Genomic DNA, 23,749 nt, shown 5'->3' on the forward strand with positions numbered 1-23,749 from the left:
CGGGAAACATGAATAAACACGGAGGAGCGTTGTTAATAGCCGAATGAAGAGCTATAGTCAAAGCCTGTCAGCTAAAGCTGTTACCGCGAAAAAGTGAAAAATTTCGGCCCCTACGTGGAGACAGATGATGAGTCCCCACTAACACTACAAAGAGCCAAATGACGACGTTTGGGAAAGTTTAAGAAAAGGAGGAAGTTCACGCTTTACAGACCTGCGGGGCGTCGGCATCGGCGGGCGGCTCTCCCACGAGGAGCTCACTGCTCAGGCTGGGCTTCTCGCAGCAATCACCGCCCAGCAGCTCCTCCGCAGACAGGACAGGCACCGGCGGCGGCGGCCAAGCGCCCTCGGGCACGGCGCGGGCCGGCGCCGCCACGCACAGGTTGTAGGAGTAGGGCAAGGTGCCCTCGCAGAAGTCGGCCGGGAAGGCGGCGCCGGCCACCGAGAAGCGCTGCGCGCCCAGGCAGCGCAGCACGGCGGGCGGCCCGGCCCGGCGCAGCCGCGCCAGCACCAAGAGCGCCACGCTCAACACCAAGAGCGCCGACAGCAGCGCCAGCGCCAGCACCAGGTGGAACTGCAGCTCGGCCGCCGCCGCCTCGCCGCCCGCCGCCCGCTCGCTCAGCTCCGGCAGCGCCTCCTGCAAGCTCTCGGCCAGCACCACGTGCAGCGTGGCCGTGGCCGACAGCGCCGGCTGCCCGTGGTCCTTCACCACGGCCACCACGCGCTGCTTGGCCGCGTCCCGCTCGGACGCGGCGCGCGCCGTGCGCACCTCGCCGCTGTGCAGCCCCACGCGGAACAGCGCCGGCTCCGACGCCTGCACCAGCTCGTACGACAGCCACGCGTTGCGCCCCGCGTCCGCGTCCACCGCCACCACCTTGGCCACCACGTAGCCGGCCTCGGCCGAACGCGGAACCACCTCGAAAGGCGGCGCCGCCCCTCCCGCCACAGCCTCTCCTGGCGCTGCCGCCGCCGCCGGCCACAGCACCCGCGGCGCGTTGTCGTTGCGGTCCAGCACGAACACGCGCACCGTGGCCGTGGAGCTGCGCGCCGGCGCGCCGCCGTCCTGAGCCCGCACCGCCACCCAGAACTCGCGGCACTGCTCGTAGTCCAAGGAGCGCTGCGCGTACAGCGCGCCGCTCCGCGCCTCCACCGACACCGGCGGCGCCGCGCCCGCCGCGCCCGCGCTGCCGCCCGCCAGCCAGTAGCTCACGCGCCCGTTGGCGCCCGCGTCCGCGTCCCGCGCCTGCACGCGCACCACCAGCGCGCCCGCCGCGTTGTTCTCCGCCACGTACGCGCTGTACGCCGCCTCCTCGAACACCGGCGCGTTGTCGTTCACGTCCGACACCTCCAGCACCAGCTCCCTGCTGCTCCGCAGCGCCGGCCTGCCCCGGTCCCGGGCCACCACCGTCACGCGCTGCTCGGCCGCCTGCTCGCGGTCCAGCGCGCTCGCCGTCACCACCTTGTACGAGCCGCCCGACGACGCCACGATCGACAGCGGCGCCTCCCCCGACAGCTCGCACGACACCTGACCGTTTTCGCCCGAGTCTCTGTCCCGCACTTTCAGCACGGCTACCACGGTGCCGACTGGCGCATCCTCGGGCACGGGACTCGACAGTGACAGAATGGTGATCTCGGGCGCGTTGTCATTCTCGTCTGTGATGTCGATTTGCACTTCGCAGTGATCGGTGAGCCCGCCGCCATCTCTCGCCTCCAGGCCGAGAATGTACTCAGTATTCTCCTCAAAATCGAGGGGACCCACTGTCCTGATTTCCCCGCTCTCACTGTCGATAGTGAACAAGGCCCTGACGTCATCCGGGACGCTGCCGAAGGAGTAGGACACTCGCCCGTTGGAGCCTGCGTCCGCATCCGTCGCCCGTACCCGCAGCACCACCGAGTCCACTGGAAGGTTCTCTGCCACTCGCCCTTCGTAGACGCTTTTGCTAAACACAGGCGGGTTGTCGTTGGCATCGGTCACATTGACCCGAATCTGGACAGTCCCGGACCTCACGGGGTCCCCACCGTCAACCGCCATCAGCACCAGCTCAAAGGAGCTCTGCTTTTCTCTGTCCAACACTCTCTCAAGTACTAACTCTGGCACCTTCTTTCCACCCGGCTTTTCCTTCATGGACAGTGAGAAGGACGGGTTGCCGGAGAGCTGGTAAGTCAGCAACGAGTTGCTTCCTGCGTCTGCATCTCGCGCCATCTCCAGCGGAAAACGAGCACCAGGAGGGATTAATTCACCGATCTCGAGGTCCAAAGGTGCTTTGCTGAAGGTCGGGGAGTTGTCATTCACATCCTGGATGTCCACGTCGACGTGGAAAACGTTCAGCGGGTTGTGCACCAGCACCTCGAAGCTAACGGAGCAGCTCTCAGAAGCACCGCACATCTCCTCCCGGTCCAGCCTCTCGTTCACGTACAGGTTCCCGTTCTCCTCATTCACACTGAAGTATTGCTTCTCCTCGCTCAGCCGCATCTTGCGCGCCGGCAGCTCGTCCGCGCTGAGCCCCAGGTCCCGCGCCAGCGGCCCCACGAGCGAGCCTGTGCGCAGCTCCTCGGGGATGGCGTAGCGGACCCGCTCGGCCGCCGCCCGCCACCACACGCACAGCAGCAGCGCGCCCAGCAGCGCTCGCCCGCCGCCCGGCCCGCGCCTCTGCCGCCGCCTCACCGCCATTCTCTGCCGCCAGCGCTCGCCGCGCTCCTGCCTCCTGCCGCTGCCGCGCCTCCCTCGCAGCCGCTCTCGCCGCACAGCGCAGCGCCCGCCGCAGCGCACACAGCCCGCTCGGGCCGCCTCGGACGCCGCTGCTCCCCGACAAGCGCCGCCTCTCGCCGCTGCCGCTGCCGCTGCCGCTGTGGCCGGCGCCGGGCGAGCGAGCAGCCTGCGGGGGCAGGACGCTGCGGCGGCCGCGGCTCCAGCGCCGCTCGGCGGCGGCCAACAGCGGCACCCGGAGGCGCCGCGACGCCACTGCAGCCGCCGGATGGCCGCGCTCCGGGGGCCCGGACTGGCGCGGGGACCGGGGCTGCACCGGCACCGGGGTCTCTGCTCCGCTGCACACAGCAAGCGCAGAAGCTCTTGCTCAATTCGACTCCAGGGCGTTTCTATCATAAGTGTGCGTGCCGGTGCTTTTAGGGCATTCTTTCGAGTCACACTGAACAGTCAGAAGCAAACATTCATAGCAGGGCATTAAAAAATGGAATTCAACTGCTCTCTAATAAAACCGCGGCGCATCAACAGGAGCAATAAACGATAAAACAGGGAAGACGTCAAGAGATTTTTCGCACTTTGTCACATCTCTTGAATTGTCCCTTCATAACCTGGGACAAATTAATCTGAGATATAGATCGACCTAAAGCACTGTAAGCAACCCTTCTGCCAAGATAGCAGAATAACATAAACTCTTTTTTTTTTTTCTGACTCATGAAAGTTTATTCATTTGCATCTCCATATCTGAGCTCCTCACAAAGGGTTGTGGAAATCACTGCTGGGTCTTTAATAGAGCTAAACGATACTTTCAGTTGCCAACTCAAACTTTTCTTTAAAGCTCATTTAATGCACACCTCTGCCATAAGCAGGAACAATTATTCCTAGATTTGAACTTTTGAAGCATATAGAAAACTTCTCTGGACAATATGTTCCATTTTGTCACAACCCACACTGTGAAGCTCTCTCCTAATCAAAACTTCCCTTCTTTTGGGTAAAAAAACTTGTCTGCTCTCCTATGACCACCAGTCCTTGTAACAAGACCTCTTGTTACAAGTCCATATTTCCTATAAGTATATTTGTAATTCATAAAGCAAAGCATTTTGAAAAGTCTACACAGAGTTATCATTTCTCCATGCTTGAAGACCTAAACTCTACCAGTCCTTCTGCAGAGCAGAGATGTTCCAACCCTCAGAGCACTTCCATTATCCTTCTGGGGACTCTAGCATTTCCATTTCGGATATTGGCCCACCAACTGCATGCAGTCTAGGCACTCACAAAAAGAGTTTAGAGGGGGAAAAGAACCTCCCTCGACCTGTCAGGCAGGACGTTGACTTTTGCCCTCTGCATCTTCATGATGGATCCACGGGGACACTTCTCCAGCCCATCCCTCGTTGGCACCTCTGCCCTCTCGGGAATGAACTGAAAGTGGTGTCAGCTGCAAATTCTCTCCAGGTGCTCTCAATCCCATTGTCCATGAAGGTTCTAAACAGTTCTGGTCCCAGTAAGGACCCTTGAGGGACAACACCAGTCACTGCTTTCCACCTGCACATTGAGCCACTGCCTAGAACTCTTTGGGGATGACTTTCCTGCCTGTTCCTCAGCCATTTAACAGCCTCCAGATGATTGCCCAGCACGTTCCTCTGGGTCATGATGTGGGGGACACTGCACACATTCTCCCACTGGATCCTGCTCTGTCGGAGTCCAGGACATCCCTCTGGCCACCCTGGAGGTTTTGGAGACTGGACAGGGGATCTGGGATCTGTACAAGGGGGTCAGCCAGCCTCACACAGAGCCCAGGAGGACACTGCTTCTGATCCCTGGCCATGGGAGTGAATGTCCACATTGTATGAAGAATCACAAGCTGAGAGAATTAAAAATAAGTAGTAGCTTGTTTATCACAGAGTGTAAATGTAGAATCTACCGTTTTTTACTCTATGGGCTTGAAGCGACAAGATGGAGGGATTGGGGACTGGTCCCGTCCTCCTTGTTCTTGTTCTTTCCACCCATTTTCTCCTGAGTTGTATCACAAGAACTGATTTAGAGTAGAAATGACATGTTAACATAGGTAGTAAGTATTGGTAAGATTCTGTAAATAATAAGTGTGTTTTGAATGGTGGCTGTGTCAAGGGGACCATACGTAAGGTCTGGGACCCTCTGATCATCCCTTGTCTGCCGCGTGTCCTGCTCGGCTGGGGAGGTCCTGCAGAGCTGAGGAAGAACTGAGAGATGATGAAGAATAAACAACCTTGCAAACACGGACTGGCGGACCCAGCTTGTCTTCTCTGGCACCAGCGTGAGACCTTTTGGGCAACAGAAGCTCGAAAGATTTATTACCTTGGGGAACAGCAACCCCAAGGAAAGTCACAGGGAACAGCAACCCTGAGACTGCTCTGTTCATGGAAACCTTGGCGGGGCTGGGTGGCCACTCTGCACTTTGACCACTGCAGCACAGATGCTTCTGCATTTTTACACCACACACAAAGTGTTCCTGGGGGAGCACACATGTGCTTAGGAAACCCTTCCTCTTTCCACCTGGAAACATCCCAGCTGTGTGTGGGAACTCCACCTGCACTGGCCCAGCTGGCACAGAGGACACCTTCCACAGCAGATCAGACACGCTGGGCTGGAGCTCATGACAACAAGCACTGCAAGAGGGAGAAACACAGAGAAGTCAACACATGCAAGAACATTTTGTAGGTCTCACTGGCTCTGCACAAGCAACTCCAATCCCACTGGACTCCAGCAGGCACAGGCTGTGTTAGCCATGACACAGCACAAGCAAGGCAATGACCGACTTCTCCTCTGGCCTCACACACAGAGCTCCCCTGGCTTCTTCTTCTTCTTCTACGCCATGCAGCTGCAAGGTTCTGCTTGTGGCCATCTCCTCACTGCTCACATTTCTCATCAGATGATCATGCACTGCAGCCACACCCACAAGGGAGGTACATTTGTCTGCTCACCACCATGATGATAAGGGACTGAAGGATTCTAAAGCACCCAAATGATAAACAACCATACTGAAAGATTAGCAGTCATCCAACAGAAAATGGATCATCAAACCATTGGCTTAGAGGGAATCTCCTCCCCATCTTTATCTCGTGATCTTAATGAATGATGTGCCATCTACTAAAGTCATAATACATCTATTGTTCCCAGCAGTAACAGAACACAAAGTCAGTCTCATATCTCCTGCCCTCCACTCCCACTGGAACAAGAGAAAGAGACATGAACACACCAGACATTGCCTAAAAAAGATACGTTGTTGATAATAGTAAGTATACCCATATACAGTGTAAACCAAGGAAAAACAAAATGGAAAAAACTCCAAACAAACCAACAAAAAACCCCCCACCCAAACCATGAATCAGATAAGGCAATGAAGGATTAGAAGACAAAAAGTTGTCAGAGGTGCTGACAGTGAAGTCTTCTAGGCCTTGATTTCACGCCTTAAAATTCATCCCTCAGAACACCTGGAAGTCACTGAGGTCTCAAGATGCAAGTGTGCCACTTAACACTCACACTAGAGAGCAGGAGAGGGGGCTCCATTTGAAGAATTAGTCCTCTCCTCAGCAACTTTGTCTACTGCATGGACTGCTCACCTTGCTCAGTTATTATACCATCATTTTAAACAGCTTCTCGTGGGCTTCTTCTCAAGTTAAATCTTCTCACAATTTACAACAGATTCTTTTTTTGCTTCTACTTCCTTTTCTTCCTATTTTCCCCACACACAATTCTCTCCTAGGTGGCTGAAGTAAGGATTTGCTGAAAAATAACAGTCACTGCTTCAAATTTAAAAGTCCTGACCAGAGTTGTGAAAATGAGCTGCAACCTAACCTGGAAACAAAGGCCTGAAGCAAAGTGTAATGACAACTCGGGAGAAACTCTATATCATAATATTGCATAGAGATGGATATTGGAGGTTTCACACAGGATTCATTGGCTGTTCTACACAAGAATTACAGTTCTACATGAACGGTCATGGTCGAAGATATTACCTATGATCACTGTCATTGTGTTTCACGACAGAGAAATCAGGATCAGAACTTACATGGCACTAGCATTGGCAGCAAGCAAGAAATCAAATTATTTCTAGAGCAGAAACCACACAGATTCACCATTTTTCTGGGTACAGAACTGAGCTCTCACCCTCCTCACTCTGCATTCACAGCATTTGCTCTCACCACAAACATATTCCAAAATTTTGGTTGTATCATGGTAACAGAGAAAGAAAATACTGTAGGCAAAGATATATTTCTGAAGTTGTATTTCTTTAATTAAATATTCGAGGTCCAGCTGGGAGGTGTCTCTGAGCAACCTGGTCTGGTGGAAGATGTCCCTGCCCATGGCAGAAGAGTTGGAACAACAAGATCTTTAAGGTCCTTTTCAACACAAACCATTCCATGATTAAGTGTTGCTATGATTCTCTCATTACATGTACAGCTTCAAGGTATGGAGGAGAGATACTCTCCCTACTGGATAATTCCATGTTTTGGAGTTTGCAGGATTGCCAGGCACAATGAGGATCAATTTTACACCTTGACAAGAAAACTAGAAAAGAAAAACTCAACCCAACCCAAACAAATCACCCAAAAAACCTTAATCATCTCAGCCAAGAATGGGAAACCACCAGAACAGTGTCAATCATGGCCTCACGTTCCACATTCTGTCAACTGCAGTGTATACACAACACAGGAAATTCGATTGTAACTAATGCACAGGAGGCCTCACACAGGAGCTCACCCCAGACAGTCATTGCCTTGGACAGTAAGAGAAAGAAAAACCTTGGAACCACAGCTGTGGGCCTCATCTACTATGACAAATTGAACTTCACACACTCCATTCATTCATTTTGAACTCCATCACAGTGAACTCCAGCACCAGCCCTGTCTCTGGACAGACAGACTTCTTATCTCTGTCCAAGCAGAACATGAAAGCAAATTTTGCATACAGACATCCGTAGGAGAAAAGTTGTGTGCACAGATTCTCAGATCCCAAGCATCACAACTGAGATTATTCTGTTCTTCCCAATTATTAGAACAAGTGTAAAACCTTAGCTAGGCCATAAATTGTTACCAGCTCTGTCACAGACCCAGCCATCCAAGGAGCAGCTCAGAGGCAACATCACCGTTCTTCAGCACATGCACTCCTCACAAGATGTGTCACTGCCACCCTGCATGCAAAAGAATACCAAACCCAAACCAGGCCATTGCAGTCCAAACCACACAAGATAAAATCAGGAGACTCCTCCTGACTCATGTTCAGAAGGCCAGCAATAGCCCTGGGCATCAACAAAACACAGGCCATGTCTCCACCAGGGCCTCCTCACACACCACACCCCCAACACTCCCCCTAACCCTTCACAGCTCACAGGGTTATCACAGATCTTCTGAATTTAGACAGACTCCACCAAAGGAAAGTTGCTCAGACTGTATCTCCTGACCATGGATAAGATTTGACTTCTCACCCTACCCATGGGATAAGAAAAAGCATTTCTTACAGAGATATTTTAAAGAAACATGTTGATGCAAGTGTCTTTCTATTAACCTACGAACATGAAAGAACCATCTTCAGGTCATCAGGACAGTGAGACAGAATATTACCACCTGCAGAATTGGAGAGCTCCCAACACTCTTCTGGGTTATAGAACTCAGAGTAGATCCTCAGAACAGACAGACATAATCACGGAGAACTTGATGCCTGGACCAATCCTCAGTTGAGGACAGAGACCAAAGTATGGATGACATAAAGCCATTTCCTGCTGACCTCCACTATGTATCATAGAGAATGAGAAAGGCACAGACGTTCCACTCAAGCCCATCTACATTTTGTTCAAGGCACCTTCAACCTATTCAACTACATGTGAAGTCAGGTAGACACATAAGCCCGCTAAAAAGTTATATTTCCTTATAATGCGATACAGCCGTTCAGAAGATCTAAAACTAACAGGACCACAGATTCTACACAGCACAGGGAAAAAATACAAGGAACCTGAAAAATACCCAGACATGGGACATAAGAAACAGCCTGCCAGCAGCAGCCTTCTCCATCCTTCCTTCTTTTCTACCTGGAAGGCTGAGGAGCCCATGGTCACACAAAGAAGGCAATGGGCACCAGCCTACAGAACGTCACCAAAGGAAACTCTACCTCGCATTTCAGGAAAATCTCCTATGCAAGCCAGGGAACACTGCGGGGAAAGAGTTCGACACCATCAGGAGAAACGCTTGTGCAGAAATTCTGGACAGAGAAACTCACCGAGGGAGCGGAAGAATCGGCGGGGAGGGCGGCGGCCACATCCTCCTGCCCGAGCAGCGGCGCGGGCTCGTCGGGCAGCGGCCGGGCCGGGAGGGTGTCGCAGCAGCTGGCGCCCGACAAGCGCAGCTGGCTCTTGCGCGAGTCGGCCGTGAGCGACACGTCGTGCGAGTAGGACTGCAGGAAGGCGCGCACGCCGTCGATGCCCACGAAGTGCGACACGGGCACGCCGCGCAAGGCGCCGCTGGCGGGCGGCAGCAGCTGCCGGCGGCGCCAGCGGCGCAGGCGCAGCGCCAGCAGCAGCAGCAGGAAGGCGACGAAGAGGCACGACACGGCGGCCACGGCCAGCACCAGCCAGCGCGTCAGGCTGCCGGCCGCCTCGCCCGGCGCCGCCGCCTCGGCCGCGCTGCCCAGCTCGGCCAGCAGCTCGGCCACGCTCTCGGCCAGCACCACGCTCAGCGTGGCCGTGGCCGACAGCGCCGGCCGCCCGTGGTCCTTCACCACCACCACCAGGCTGTGGCGCGCCGCGTCGCGGGCCAGCGGCGAGCGCGCCGTGCGCACCTCGCCGCTGTGCAGCCCCACGCGGAACAGCCCCGGCTCCGTCGCCTTGGCCAGCTCGTACGACAGCCACGCGTTCTGCCCCGCGTCCGCGTCCACCGCCACCACCTTGGCCACCAGCGCGCCGGCCTCCGCCCAGCGCGGCGCCAGCTCCACGCCCGACCACGCAGCGCCCGAGCCCGCCGCCGCCGCCGCCGCCGCCGCCGCCGAAGCCGGGTACAGCACCTGCGGCGCGTTGTCGTTCTCGTCCACGATCAGCAGCCGCACCGACACGTTGCTGCTCAGCGCCGGCGCGCCGCCGTCCTCCGCACGCACCCACAGCTGCAGCTCGCGCACCTGCTCGTAGTCCAAGGAGCGCAGCGCGTACAGCGCGCCCGTCTCCGCCTGCACCGACACGTACGACGACAGCGGCGCGCCCCGCACCCGCCCCTCCCGCAGCCGGTACCGCACGCGCGCGTTCTGCCCCCAGTCCGCGTCCGTGGCGCGCACCGTCAGCACCAGCGCGCCCGCCGCGTTGTTCTCCGCCAGACGAGCGCTGTAGCGCTCCTGCTCGAACACGGGCGCGTTGTCGTTCACGTCCAACACCCGCAGCGCCAGCACCGCGCTGCTCTGCAGCGCCGGCGACCCGCCGTCGGCCGCCCGCACCGTCACGTTGTACTCCGACACCTGCTCCCGGTCCAGTAGTTCTGCAGTCACCACGCGATAGTAATTATCGAATGATTTCTCTAGGCGGAACGGGTGGCTTTCGCTGATGCTGCACTGCACCTCTCCGTTTGCTCCAGAATCCCTGTCCTGGACGCTGAAAATTGCTATTACTGTCCCCAGCGGTGTATCTTCTGGAACCGGACTGAACACGGACATAATGACAATCTCGGGAATGTAATTGTTTACATCAATGACCTTGATGAGTACCTTGCTGTGGGAAGAGAGTCCACCCGCATCCCGAGCTTGCACAACCAATTCATAAAACTCATGTTCTTCGAAATTCAAGTTCTCCATTATCACAATTTCACCTGTTTCTGGATCCATCTTAAAAATCTTGTCAAACTTCTCTGGAATTTTAAAGAACGAGTATTTTACCTGGGCGTTCAGCCCTTCGTCTTTGTCAGTCGCTGTTACCTGTAACACCCGACTTCCCACAGTCACATCTTCTTTCACAGTCACCTTATACACAGACTGAGTAAATTCTGGAGCATTGTCATTTCCATCTAACACAATGATTTGGATTGTTGTCGATCCTGATTTCATGGGACTCCCGTTGTCTGTGGCTGTCAGTATCAAATTATGAGCAGCCTGCTGTTCTCGATCCAAAGATTTCACCAATAGTAATTCTGGATATTTCACACCGTCATCTCCGGTTTTCACATCCAAGGTGAAATAGCTGCTCTCACTACATTCGTAATTCTGTAAAGAGTTCACTCCTATGTCGGGATCATGAGCTCTCTCTAATGGGAAGCGTGCACCCGGTGCAGTGTTCTCGCTGACTTCTAAGACACTTAGTCTTTCTGGGAAACTCGGAGGATTATCATTAATATCCAATATTTCTACCTCCCCTTTGTAAATGTTCATTGGACGCTTCACAAGAATTTCAAAGTTTAGAACACATTTAGCAACAGCTGCGCATATCTCCTCTCTGTCCACCTGCTCCATCATAGATAAGTGGCCGTTCTGCAAGTCTAAAAAAAAGTGCCGTGCCCTACCTGTGTCAAAAACATGGGCATCGCGGTCCTTGAGGGCCGGCAGCTGCAGCCCCAGGTCCTTGGCCACGTCGCCCACGAACGAGCCCTTGGGCGTCTCCTCGCGCACCGAGTAGCGCAGCTGCCCCCACGCCGCCTCCCACGCCGCCAGCAGCACGGCCCAGAGCAGAGCTCGCTGCCGCCGGCCCCAGCGCTTCCCTGCCGCGCTCATCTCCGCCACAGCACCGCAAAACGCCGGGCAGTTCGCCCCGCTGGCCGCCGACCTGAACTCGCTCCGCCTCCCGCTTCTGCTCTAATTTCTTCTCCGGCTCACCGCTCCCAGCCGCTGCCTCTGGTCCCTCTGCCTCACTGTGCACCGATCCGCACCGCGGGGACGATTCCAATCCGGCGTTTGCCGAGTCAGGGAGTGAGCGGGCAAGAGCTCCTGCCCGCAGCGGGCGGGGCTGCCGGCAGCGCTCCGCTCTCCCTCTCGCTCCTCTCGGTCAACAGCGGCGCCCGCAGCCTCCTCCCGGCACTGCAGGCACCGAGCGCTGCCCGGCGCTGCCCGCCCGGCCCTGCTCACGGGCAGCTCCGGGGACAGCAGAGCGCCACGGGAGACATCGGGCCCCGACCAGCGGGGACCTCCTGCCTCTGCTTTCTTCCTGCCCATCTCTTCTTTGAGAAGCTGATCAAGACCGGTAAGAAGGCAGAGGCGTCCTTGTGCTCTTTTTACCGCACGGGAAAATGCTTTTGTAATGGTGATCCAATATTGATATAAAGATGTCTTAACAAGCAGATGTATTACCAATCAGAGCCCATTAGTTCAAAAACACAGTTTCCCCTCACCAATTGCACAGGTTTTTCAGCATTCGTGGTTGGATGATCTTTTTATTCCCCCCACCTTTTCTGCCAATATATCTTAATGTTGGAATGCCATTAGCAGCCTCCGATTTCCAAACTCCATGTGACAGCACAAGCCAGCAGCTGATTTTTCTGTGTTCAAGTTCCTCAGGTGGTCTCCAACCTGATCTTCTCTTACAGTGGGAGGGACTTTTTTCCCCCAATCCCTGCCTTGAGCTCCATCCACTTGATAGGTGTGGGAAGAGACCTTGTCAGTGATGACTGAGGCAAAGTAAGGCTAAGTACCTCAGCCTTCTCGTGGTATGTTTTTATCAGTTTGTCGGTTGTGTTCATCAGGAGAAATACAGGGGTTTTTAACCTTCTTCAGTCAGACTTACCTGCAGAAGCTCTTCTTGCTGTTCTTTGCATTCCTTGTAGAGTTCAGCTCTGGGGTCAACCTAACCCTATCCCAACAAAACCAGCCAACATCCCTATACTCTTCCCAGGATACCTGTCCCCAATCCCACTGCTACACATTTATTTCTTGCCCCTTAGTTTGACCAGCAAATCTTCCCTCAGCCATGCTTGTCTTTTCCCTTCTTTTTCAGATATCCTGGGCATGGGTTCAGGAGGACATGCAGTGTATGGAACACATCCCTAAAGAGTTGCCAGGTCTGTTCTGCTCCCTTGTCCTTCAGGGCACTTTCCCCTGAGGGGTCCCATTGACTAAACCCTTTAATAGCTGAAAGTTTGCTTTCCTAAAATTCATGGTCCTGACTTTACTCTTTGCCTGATCCATATCCCTCAGGACTATGAACTTGACCGGTGAATGATCATGGCAGCCCAGGCTGCCTCCAATCTTGATAGCTCTGATTAGCTCATCTGTGTTGATGACCAACAAGTCCAGAAAAACATTTCTTCTGGTAAGGAGGGCTGGACTAAGGTCCTAATCCTTCCTAAAGGGCACCTCCAGTGAGCTTCTTGGGAGAATTTAGCAGTGTGTTCAGGCCTTTTAAGACAGGGCACTGCCTCCCCATCTCACAGGGTAAAATCCAAAGTAAGCCATCTGTTTATGAACTGCCTCAGACGCTTGAAGCCTAAAACTGGAATGACCCAAACCCCAGAAGTTTAACAACAGAAGGTGATGGTCCCTAGTGATGTCAGTAAGAGAGGCACACCAACTCTCTTTTATAACACACACTAGAGGAAGAGATTAGCACAGGTAGTTCTACATCCCTTTAGATGTGGAGAACATTTACTAAAAGTAACTTCACTCAGGAATTCAGCCACACACAGAATGCCAAACGGATCCTGGTCCTAGGAAAGGGAAAGTGCCCCTGTTCCACTCAGTCAAGACGTTACACAACTTTCACACAGTAAACCAGTTTTATTCATAATTTTTAGAGTTCCAGAAAAAGAAGTTTGCATGCAGACTTCTTGCTCACTGGGGGATTTCTCACCAGTGGCAAGGGTGAACCTGCCTGCAGGTTCCTTGGTTAAAATGAGAATAATTTAACCCTCTACCAATATATTTGTGGAGCAGAACACCGCACAGCAGAGGCCTGTGTCTTCCCAGATTAACTGGATTATGAATCGCTTCATTCTTGATGTTCATCAGTCTTCTGGTCAGCAGCATTACACCATTCCCTCCTCAGGACTTACCTTTTTGTTTGGGCCTTGTGGAAGTAGTCCTGCTGTAGTCCTCTGCATTTCATGATACCAAAGCTTCTCCCTGGTAGCAGTTTTTACTCATCAAATTCCCACCTCAAGGCACTTCCAAAAAATATTTCCCAAGGGAAGGACTTCCTGATTTTGTGCCATTCTTTTCCAAAATTCCTATACCTGAAGTGCTACAAACACCTCATAACTGCCATCTGCAGATGCAGCTGTCAGAAGATTTGAGAGGGCCACTCCCCTACGTCCCAGCTTTACAGAGGCAGAGTGCACCTAGGGCCTCTCTTGAGGTCGGGCCCCGTTTCCCCTGGCCTGCCTATTACTGGATCCATCTCAGCCAGGTCAGTGTTCAAAAGAACCACAGAGTCCTGATTCAAATTCCATTGTCCTCCCAATTTTTCTGAATGCTGTTTGAGCTTCATCTTGAAACTGAAAAATTCACCCACTCACCTAGGCCAAAGGAAAACACAAAGACTGTGTCCACACAAGGCATTCAGGTGTTCTCTTTATTTCAGTTTTACACTCAGGGTATCCAAGTTTATAGTGTTAAACTTTATAACTTCAACAAAACACAGCATGGAGCTTTCTTAATATTCTGTGCATCACAGACATCATTCAAGTAATCAGTTATTATACGTGGGGTAGCAGTCCTTAAGCAGAAAATGAAAGACAATGATCAAAGTCATTTCAGAGAGTAGCAAGAGAAAGGGCAAAAATGGGAATGCAAATGCTCTAACACGGACACAGAAAATCATGTGGGGACAGCTTTCTACTCCCAGGAAGGAACTACTTTATAAAGGAACAGTAAGACCAATATCAAATTCCTTTTTACCATTTCAAGTTGATTTCTACCCGTCAGAAAATGCTCTCTGGAGGACTTAGGGAATTTTCATGAAATGTACTCAAAGGAAATGAATATGTTTTCAAAACTTTGTACAGTTATAGTAAACCATTTGTGCTGTTATATTTCTGTATTTCAATGAGACAGAACACTGAGCACTGGTTTATAGGACAAACAGAATATTTTGTTCTACATTTTACTGCTCTTCTCTGCCCTGGAGAGGGTCAGACTCCTGTACTCAGAGGGTCAGAATACTCTTCCTGCCAGCTGAACTGAAATTGCCTGCATTGCAAAGGTTGGATGGGAGCAACTCCACCATTTCCCAGGCAGCACCAGTGAATCATACACAGACAGACAGTGGATATATTGGCTGGCAGGAAACCAAAGCCCACAGAGACCACACACCTCAGACAAAGACATCCAGAACCCAGGGAAGAATGAGACAAGCCCTCACACAGCGCTGTGACACTGTACTCTCAATATCTTTGCTTCTCTGATCTTGAAAAGGGGTTTTGTACATTTTATGAAAGAGGAGATCTGTCTACCAACTGTGCCCTTATGTCACAGGACAGAAGAAAAGCTCCACTGTCTTGTTGGACAGCAAGAGAGACAAGAGCATAGCTGGAGTGCTAACCTCCTTCTTAAACCCTATCAGAAATCACCATTGCAGAGCTAAAGTATATTACAGAAAGACTGAGAGCGTGATTTTCTTTAACTCCCTTTATTTTAGTTTTGGAGATGATGAGAACCCTTTTTGATTTGAAATATGGGCAAATTCGGTTATGCCAATTGGAAATATGGATTTACTCTGGAGGAATCATTGTCAGAGGTTACAGCCGAGATTCCCTTCTACCAGGAGCCGTGAAGGCTCTGTCTGTGCACACCCCAGCTAGTTGAAGGAAAGAGCATTGAACTGTCCTGCAGAGAGAGTGCCACGATTGTCTGGGGCCATGTCCTCTGGGCTCACAGGGACACAGGGGAAATCCTGCTCCTCATCAGGGCCCTGGCCCGTGGCACAGTGCTGTGGGGGCAGGCTGGGGACGATGGGCTTGAGGAATCTGAACTCGCTGTTGCCCGAGCCCGTGGTGAGGCTGATCTCGTAGCAATAGGCGCGGGGCAGGCTCCCTGCAGCGGCTGCATCGGCCAGGCCGCTCTGCAAGTTGTCGGCACCATAAAGCACAGGGCCAGCCTCCAGCTCCTTTCTCTTGCACACCTTGCGAGCCACAAAGAGTGCGGTGGAGACGAGGAAGAGGAGCGAGACAAAGACCAAGGAAATGATTAAATAGGTGGTGAGGGAGCCGTCCTGATCCTCTGTGGCGGCGCTGCTGTGCGGGAGGCGCACGTCAGAGAAGTCCTTGAGCAGGAGGGCGCTGAGAGCTGCGGTGGCTGAGAGCGGGGGTTGGCCGTTGTCTCTGACCAGGACAACGAGCTTCTGCTTCACGCTGTCTCTGTCTGTCACGGGCCTCCTGAGACGCACCTCCCCGCTTTGCAGAGCCACGCTGAAGAGCCCGGGCTCGGTGGCCCTCAGCAGGTGGTAGGAGAGCCACGAGTTCTGTCCTGAGTCGGCATCGACGGCCACCACTTTGGTGATGAGGTAGCCCGCCTCGGCCGACACGGGCACCAGCTCGGCGGGCACCGGGCTGCCGTCCTGGCCTGGGTACAGCACGAGCGGCGCATTGTCATTCTGGTCCAGCACCAGCAGGCGGACGGTGACGTTGGCTCTGAGGGGAGGAGAGCCCGCGTCAGAGGCACTGACCGTCACCTCGGCCTGCCTCAAGCGCTCGTAGTCCAGGGGCCGCAGCACAAACACGTGTCCCTTCTCCGAGTCCACCGAGATGCAGGAGCACCAGGGCCGCTCTGCCGCTTGCGCTGGCGCCAGGGAATAGGTCACCTTGGCATTGAGCCCCTCGTCCGCATCGGCGGCACTGACGGCTCCCACAAACGCTGTGGGGACATTGTTCTCACGCACATACATGGTGTACGAGGTCTGGTTGAAGACGGGCGCGTTGTCGTTGACATCCGAGATGTCCACGCTGAAGGTGTGCGTGCTTGTGAGAGCAGGCGAGCCCGCATCTGCTGCTGTGACCCTCAGCACGTGCTGAGCCGTCTCCTCGCGGTCCAGCGCGCTCACTGTCACCAGCTCATAGTAATTCTTATAGGCCGGCCGCAGGGAGAAGAAGATCTGATCCTCCAGGGCACAGGAGATCTTGCCGTTGGCACCAGAATCCCGGTCCCTGACGGAAAACAGGGCCACCACTGTGCCCGGCGCTGTGTTCTCGGGGAGGGGACTGCTGAAGGAACTGACCACCAGCTCTGGGGCATTGTCATTCACATCCACCACCTCCACCAACACTTTGCAGATTGCTGAGAGGCCCCCTCCATCTGTGGCTATTACAGTGATCATGTGAGTCTGTGCTGCCTCAAAGTCCAGAGGTTTTGTGAGTTTAATTTCACCAGTTAGGGGATCAATCAGAAATGCTGAGTCACTCTGTCCCCCTGCTTGGCTTAGCTGATAGGAAATATTCCCATTAACTCCTGCATCTGGATCAGTTGCCAGCACAGTCAGAACCACAGAACCTTCTGGCATGTTCTCCAAAACCTGTCCAACGTACTCCTCCTGTGTGAAGGTGGGAGCATTGTCATTTACATCGAGAACAATAACATCGATGATGGCGGTCCCACTCCTGGGAGGAGAGCCCCCATCTTCAGCAATTACACTAAAACTCATCTCTGCCTGCTCCTCTCTGTCTAGGGGCTCTTCCAAGACCAGTTCCAGATACTTCTTGCCTGTAATCCGAGTCCCATAGGAGACACTGAAATACTTGTTCTTGGGAGAGATGCTGTATGCCTGGATGCTGTTGCTGCCAATATCGGGGTCTCGAGCCTCCTCCAGCGGGAAACGAGAGCCCGATTCACTCGTTTCTGGAATCTTGAAAGTGACTCGTTCCTTGGGGAACACGGGTGAGTGGTCATTGATGTCTTGCAGAGCCACCTCGACCCGAAAGAACTGCAGGGGGTTGGAGAGCAGCAGCTCGAAGGGGAGCATGCAGGGGGCGGCCTGGGCGCACAGCTCCTCCCGGTCCAGCCTGGCCGCCACGACGAGGCGGCCGGAGGCGCGCTCTAAGCGAAAATGCTGCCGCCCGTCCTCCCACACCAGGCGGGCGCGGCGAGCCGAGAGCTGCGCCGGCGTCAGCCCCGCGTCCTCCGCCAGCTTGCCTACCAGGGAGCCGCTCTCCGCCTCCTCGGCCACGGAGTAGCGGATGGGCTCGGCGCGAGCGTGCGGCAGCGACAGCAAAGCACAGACACAAAGCACTTGCCTTGCGATCGCCATGGCGCGGCGGCGGCGGCGGCCGGTGTTGGTGTCGGTGTGGCGGCTGTCGCGGGCGATTCCCCGCGAAAAGCGGCCGAGTGCGGGGCGGGTGCCGTCCGTCGCTGAGTCCGATTCCTCCGGGAGTCGCGGGATCACCGCAGCGGGTAATACTGGGCAGCGCTCACTGCCGTAGCCACTGCCACCTCCGGCCGGCTGGGCAGCGCTGGACCGCTCTAGTCTTAGCTGGGCTGCGCCGGTCGGAGTCGACTGAACGGGGCAGGGCTGTGCTAGGCAGGGCTGTCCTTGTCTGGTCTAATCTCAGCTGCTCTGGGCTGCTCCGGGCTCGGCCGCCTCCGCTGCCGCAGCCGCTCGGCGCCGCCTTGGCCGAGGGCACCACCCAGCGGTGCGCGCTGGGACTGCGCCCGCCGCCGCCCGCAGCCCGCGCTGCCGCTCGCCCCGGCCCGCGATTCCAAAGCTTTCCGGACAGCCGCGGGCAGGAACTGAACTTGGAGATTCCCAGGGCAGCCTCAAGCGGAGACTCAACCCGGAACGACCAAGCCGCATTGCCCGGCAGGACAAACTGCACACGGATGGTACAGCGTTAATAGCACGGGCATGATAACGAGCACTGTTCCGCATGCATCTCTGAAGTAAGCACAGCACGAACCCAACAGCGCTTCAGACAAGGGACACAGTGAGAGAAAGACTCGCAGAATTTTGAAAAGCTTTGAAGGAGCTCTCCAGGTAAGAACGTTTCATCCAAGACTTCTCTCTCTTGAAAAAGAATTAGAGTATTCTTTTTATTTAAATTCTATGCATTTTTAAAAATATTTCAAACTCAAAGGCATTCAAGATCACAAGGTTGAACTCTGTAAGTTCAGCACAACACAGCGTGAGGGAGTCTTTCTCAATATGCCATGAGTCACAGACATCATTCCAACAACCAGGTATTATAGATGGGGTGGCAGTCCTTCTCTAGAGGAGCAGGGAAAAGAATGCTCAGGACAGTTCAGAAGGCAGGAGAAAGGGCAGAAATGGCAATGCACATGCACTAACACATATGCAGAAAATCCTGCAGGGAAATCTTTCTAGTCCCAACAGCAAGCCACTGAACTCAGAAACAAGAATAAGGAAACAAAAGTCAGAGTCCTCTTTTCATGTTCTTTTTGATTCTAACTTCAGAAAGTTCTCTTGCATGGACATGTGGCATTTTCATGCACACAGAGAGAATGAATAAGTTTTCATGACTCTCTACAGTTAAAGCCTATCCTAAAGCATCTGCTGCTGCTTTATTTCCATGACAATCAGAGGGGGACTGAAAACAAAACTCACACATAGGCCAAGGGAAAACTTTGTTGTGCATTTTCCTGCTCCACTATGCCTTGAACAACATAACACCCCTGTACTTGTAAGGTCACAATAGCCTTTTACCCTGCAGAGCTGGAATTGCCAGCATTGCAATGGCTGGATGGGATCCACTCCCTCTTTCACTGTGCAGCTGTAGTGAAGCAGATGCAGATGCACAATGGCCATACAGACAGACAGACTGAGGAGAGATTGTAACCCACAGAGCCCACACATCCCAGACAGAGACATCCAAAACCCCAGAAAGAAGAAGCCTATGCCAACAGAACAGAGTGACACAGTATTCATAACTAGCTTCATTTTCTGAGCTGCAGAAAGGGCTTTGAGCAATTCCATCAAGTGTGAGATTTGTCTACTCAATTGTGCCACTGTGTTAAAGCAAATAAAAAGCAGTTCATGGCCAGGTGTGACAGCAAGAGAGACAGGAGGTCTCAGAGTTGCTGTTCCCTGAGATTCTCCTTGGGGTTGCTGTTCCCTTAGTTAATAAGGTTTTTGAGCTTTTCTTGCCCGAAAGCTTTCACATCAGAGTCAGAGAAGACAGAATCCACCAGTCCGTGTTTGCAAGGTTGTTTATTCTTTCATTCTCTCTCAGTTCTTTCTCAGCTCTGCAGGTCATCCCCAGCAGAACAGGACACGCGGAAGGACTGGGAGGATCAGAGGGTCCACGACCCTTTGTACCATTTCCCTGGTCCAACCACCATCCACAATGAACTTTTTATTTACAAAATCTTACCAGTATTCACTACCTATGCTAACATGTCTAAACCAATCCTTGTGATCGAACTCAGCAGAAAATGGGGAAAAGAACAGGAACAAGGAGGACAGGACCACCCCCCGATTCCTCCATCTTGCCTCTTCAAGTCCATATACTAAAAGTCCTAAATTCTACATTTACGCTATGTGAAAAACTAGCTCCTACTTATTTTGAATTCTTTTGGCTTGTGATTCTTCATACAGTGTGGGCATTCCCTCCCATGGACAGGGATCAGAAGCAGTGTCCTCCTGGGCTCTGTGTGAGGATGGCTGACCGCCTTGTACAGATCCCAGACCCCCTGTCTGGTCTCCAAAGCCTCCAGTGTGGCCAGAGGGATGTCCTGGACTCTGACAAGGAGCAGAGCTGGAGCACTATTCCTCTTCTTGAAGCAAATCAAAAATAACACTAACTGAGCTCAACTGTATTACTGCTGGAGTGACAGACAGATTGTCTTTTATTTCCTTCTTTTTGTCTTTGGACAATCTGAAACCTTTTATTCTGACTTAGACTGAGAGGGATATTGGTTATCCAAATTGCAAAACCAGTTTTTTTCTGGAGGAACCATTGTCAGATGTTACAGTCCACATCTCTTTCTACCAGGAGTCGTGAAGCCTCTGTCTGTGCACACCCCAGCTAGTTGAAGGAAAGAGCATTGAACTGTCCTGCAGAGAGAGTGCCACGATTGTCTGGGGCCATGTCCTCGGTGCTGACAGGGACACAGGGGAAATCCTGCTCCTCATCAGGGCCCTGGCCCGTGGCACAGTGCTGTGGGGGCAGGCTGGGGACGATGGGCTTGAGGAATCTGAACTCGCTGTTGCCCGAGCCCGTGGTGAGGCTGATCTTGTAGCAATAGGCGCGGGGCAGGCTCCCTGCAGCGGCTGCATCGGCCAGGCCGCTCTGCAAGTTGTCGGCACCATAAAGCACAGGGCCAGCCTCCAGCTCCTTTCTCTTGCACACCTTGCGAGCCACAAAGAGTGCGGTGGAGACGAGGAAGAGCAGCGAGACAAAGACCAAGGAAATGATTAAATAGGTGATGAGGGAGCCGTCCTGATCCTCTGTGGCGGCGCTGCTGTGCGGGAGGCGCACGTCGGAGAAGTCCTTGAGCAGGAGGGCGCTGAGAGCTGCGGTGGCTGAGAGCGGGGGTTGGCCGTTGTCTCTGACCAGGACAACGAGCTTCTGCTTCACGCTGTCTCTGTCTGTCACGGGCCTCCTGAGACGCACCTCCCCGCTTTGCAGAGCCACGCTGAAGAGCCCGGGCTCGGTGGCCCTCAGCAGGTGGTAGGAGAGCCACGAGTTCTGTCCCGAGTCGGCATCGACGGCCACCACTTTGGTGATGAGGTAGCCCGCCTCGGCAGACACGGGCACCAGCTCGGCGGGCGCCGGGCTGCCGTCCTGGCCTGGGTACAGCACGAGCGGCGCATTGTCATTCTGGTCCAGCACCAGCAGGCGGACGGTGACGTTGGCTCTGAGGGGAGGAGAGCCCGCGTCAGAGGCACTGACCGTCACCTCGGCCTGCCTCAAGCGCTCGTAGTCCAGGGGCCGCAGCACAAACACGTGTCCCTTCTCCGAGTCCACCGAGATGCAGGAGCACCAGGGCCGCTCTGCCGCTTGCGCTGGCGCCAGGGAATAGGTCACCTTGGCATTGAGCCCCTCGTCCGCATCGGCGGCGCTGACGGCTCCCACAAACACTGTGGGGACATTGTTCTCACGCACATACATGGTGTACGAGGTCTGGTTGAAGACGGGCGCGTTGTCATTGACATCCGAGATGTCCACGCTGAAGGTGCGCGTGCTTGTGAGAGCAGGCGAGCCCGCATCTGCTGCTGTGACCCTCAGCACGTGCTGAGCCGTCTCCTCGCGGTCCAGCACGCTCACTGTCACCAGCTCATAGTAATTCTTATAGGCCGGCCGCAGGGAGAAGAAGAGCTGATCCTCCAGGGCACAGGAGATCTTGCCGTTGGCACCAGAATCCCGGTCCCTGACGGAAAACAGGGCCACCACTGTGCCCGGCGCTGTGTTCTCGGGGAGGGGACTGCTGAAGGAGCTGACCACCAGCTCTGGGGCATTGTCATTCACATCCACCACCTCCACCAACACTTTGCAGATTGCTGAGAGCCCTCCTCCATCTCTGGCCCTCACACTGAGCTCATGAGTCTGTGTTGCTTCAAAGTCCAGAGGTTTTGTGAGTTTAATTTCACCAGTTGTGGGATCAATCACAAATGCTGAGTCACTCTGCCCCCCTGCTTGGCTGAGTTGATAGGCAATGTCCCCATTCACTCCTGCATCTGGATCAGTTGCCAGCACAGTCAGAACCACAGAACCTTCTGGCATGTTCTCCAAAACCTTTCCAATGTACACTCCCTCTGTGAATATGGGAGCATTGTCATTTGCATCTAGAATGACAATCTGGACTTCAGTGGTGCCACTCCTTGGAGGAGAACCTCCATCTTCAGCAATAACAGTAAAACTCATCTCAGACTGCACCTCCCTGTCTAGTGCCTTTTCCAAGAGAAGTTCAAGATATGTGTCATGTTCACTCCGACTTCCATAGGAGACACTAAAGTACTCGTTCTCAGGAAAGATGCTGTACGCCTGGATGCTGTTGCTGCCAATATCGAGGTCCCGAGCCACCTCCAGGGGGAAACGAGAGCCTGATTCGCTAGTTTCCGGAATTTCAAAACTGACTCGATCATCTCGGAAAACTGGCGAATGGTCATTGATATCGACCAGAGCCACCTCGACCCGGAAGAACTGCAGGGGGTTGGAGAGCAGCAGCTCGAAGGGGAGCATGCAGGGGGCGGCCTGGGCGCACAGCTCCTCCCGGTCCAGCCTGGCCGCCACGACGAGGCGTCCGGAGGCGCGCTCTAAGCGAAAATGCTGCCGCCCGTCCTCCCACACCAGGCGGGCGCGGCGAGCCGAGAGCTGCGCCGGCGTCAGCCCCGCGTCCTCCGCCAGCTTGCCTACCAGGGAGCCGCTCTCCGCCTCCTCGGCCACGGAGTAGCGGATGGGCTCGGCGCGAGCGTGCGGCAGCGACAGCAAAGCACAGACACAGAGCACTTGCCTTGCGATCGCCATGGCGCGGCGGCGGCGGCGGCCGGTGTCGGTGTCGGTGTCGGGGCTGTCCCGGGCGATTCTCCGCGGAAAGCGGCCGAGTGCGGGGCGGGTGCTGTCCGTCACTGAGTCCGATTCCTCCGGGAAACGAGAGATCCCGGCAGCGGGTGACACAGGGCAGCGCTGCCAGCCACAGTTGCTGCCACCTCCGCTCGGCTGAGCTGGGCTGGTCTAACCGGGTTGCTACCGGCTGAGATGCGCAGCGCTGTGCTGTCCTGGGCTGAGCTGCGCTGCTCTAATCTCAGCTGCTCTGGTCTGCTCTAATCTCAGCTGCTCTGCGCTGCTCTAATCTCAGCTGCTCTGCGCTGCTCTAATCTCAGCTGCGCTGGGCTGCTCCGGGCTCGGCCGCCTCCGCTGCCGCAGCCGCTCGGCGCCGCCTTGGCCGAGGGCACCACCCAGCGGTGCGCGCTGGGACTGCGCCCGCCGCCGCCCGCAGCCCGCGCTGCCGCTCGCCCCGGCCCGCGATTCCAAAGCTTTCCGGACAGCCGCGGGCAGGAACGGAACGCGGAGATTCCCAGGGATGCCTAAATTGGAGACTCAACCCAAAACGACCAAGCCGCATTACCCCCCAGCACAAATTCGCACACTGATAGGGCAGTGTTTACAGCATGGGTGCGTTAACGAGCACTCTCCCGGCTGCATCTCCAGAGTAAGGCACTGCACCCACCCAACA

General features: G+C 54.6%; 4 protein-coding genes across 4 annotated transcripts; all 4 read right to left on the minus strand.

Annotated features, from left to right (window-relative positions):
• Positions 1–196: 196 nt before the first annotated feature.
• Positions 197–2,835, minus strand: LOC134559268 (protocadherin gamma-B5-like). The gene has a single exon (XM_063413874.1). It carries the CDS (start codon positions 2,666–2,668, stop codon positions 197–199), a length of 2,472 nt encoding a protein of 823 aa, XP_063269944.1. The 5' UTR covers positions 2,669–2,835.
• Positions 2,836–8,848: 6,013 nt separating this feature from the next.
• On the minus strand, positions 8,849–11,585 carry LOC134559172 (protocadherin gamma-A3-like). Its single transcript, XM_063413709.1, has one exon. It carries the CDS (start codon positions 11,411–11,413, stop codon positions 8,864–8,866), a length of 2,550 nt encoding a protein of 849 aa, XP_063269779.1. The 5' UTR covers positions 11,414–11,585; the 3' UTR covers positions 8,849–8,863.
• Positions 11,586–14,186: 2,601 nt separating this feature from the next.
• LOC134559155 (protocadherin beta-15-like) lies at positions 14,187–18,150 on the minus strand. The gene has a single exon (XM_063413698.1). The coding sequence runs from the start codon at positions 17,865–17,867 to the stop codon at positions 15,426–15,428; it is 2,442 nt and encodes an 813-aa protein (XP_063269768.1). The 5' UTR covers positions 17,868–18,150; the 3' UTR covers positions 14,187–15,425.
• Positions 18,151–19,305: 1,155 nt separating this feature from the next.
• Positions 19,306–23,725, minus strand: LOC134559175 (protocadherin beta-15-like). Its single transcript, XM_063413711.1, has one exon. It carries the CDS (start codon positions 23,038–23,040, stop codon positions 20,599–20,601), a length of 2,442 nt encoding a protein of 813 aa, XP_063269781.1. The 5' UTR covers positions 23,041–23,725; the 3' UTR covers positions 19,306–20,598.
• Positions 23,726–23,749: the final 24 nt, after the last annotated feature.

Source organism: Prinia subflava, chromosome 16 (genome assembly GCF_021018805.1).
Source record: "Prinia subflava isolate CZ2003 ecotype Zambia chromosome 16, Cam_Psub_1.2, whole genome shotgun sequence".
In the NCBI taxonomy this organism is placed as follows: domain Eukaryota; kingdom Metazoa; phylum Chordata; class Aves; order Passeriformes; family Cisticolidae; genus Prinia; species Prinia subflava.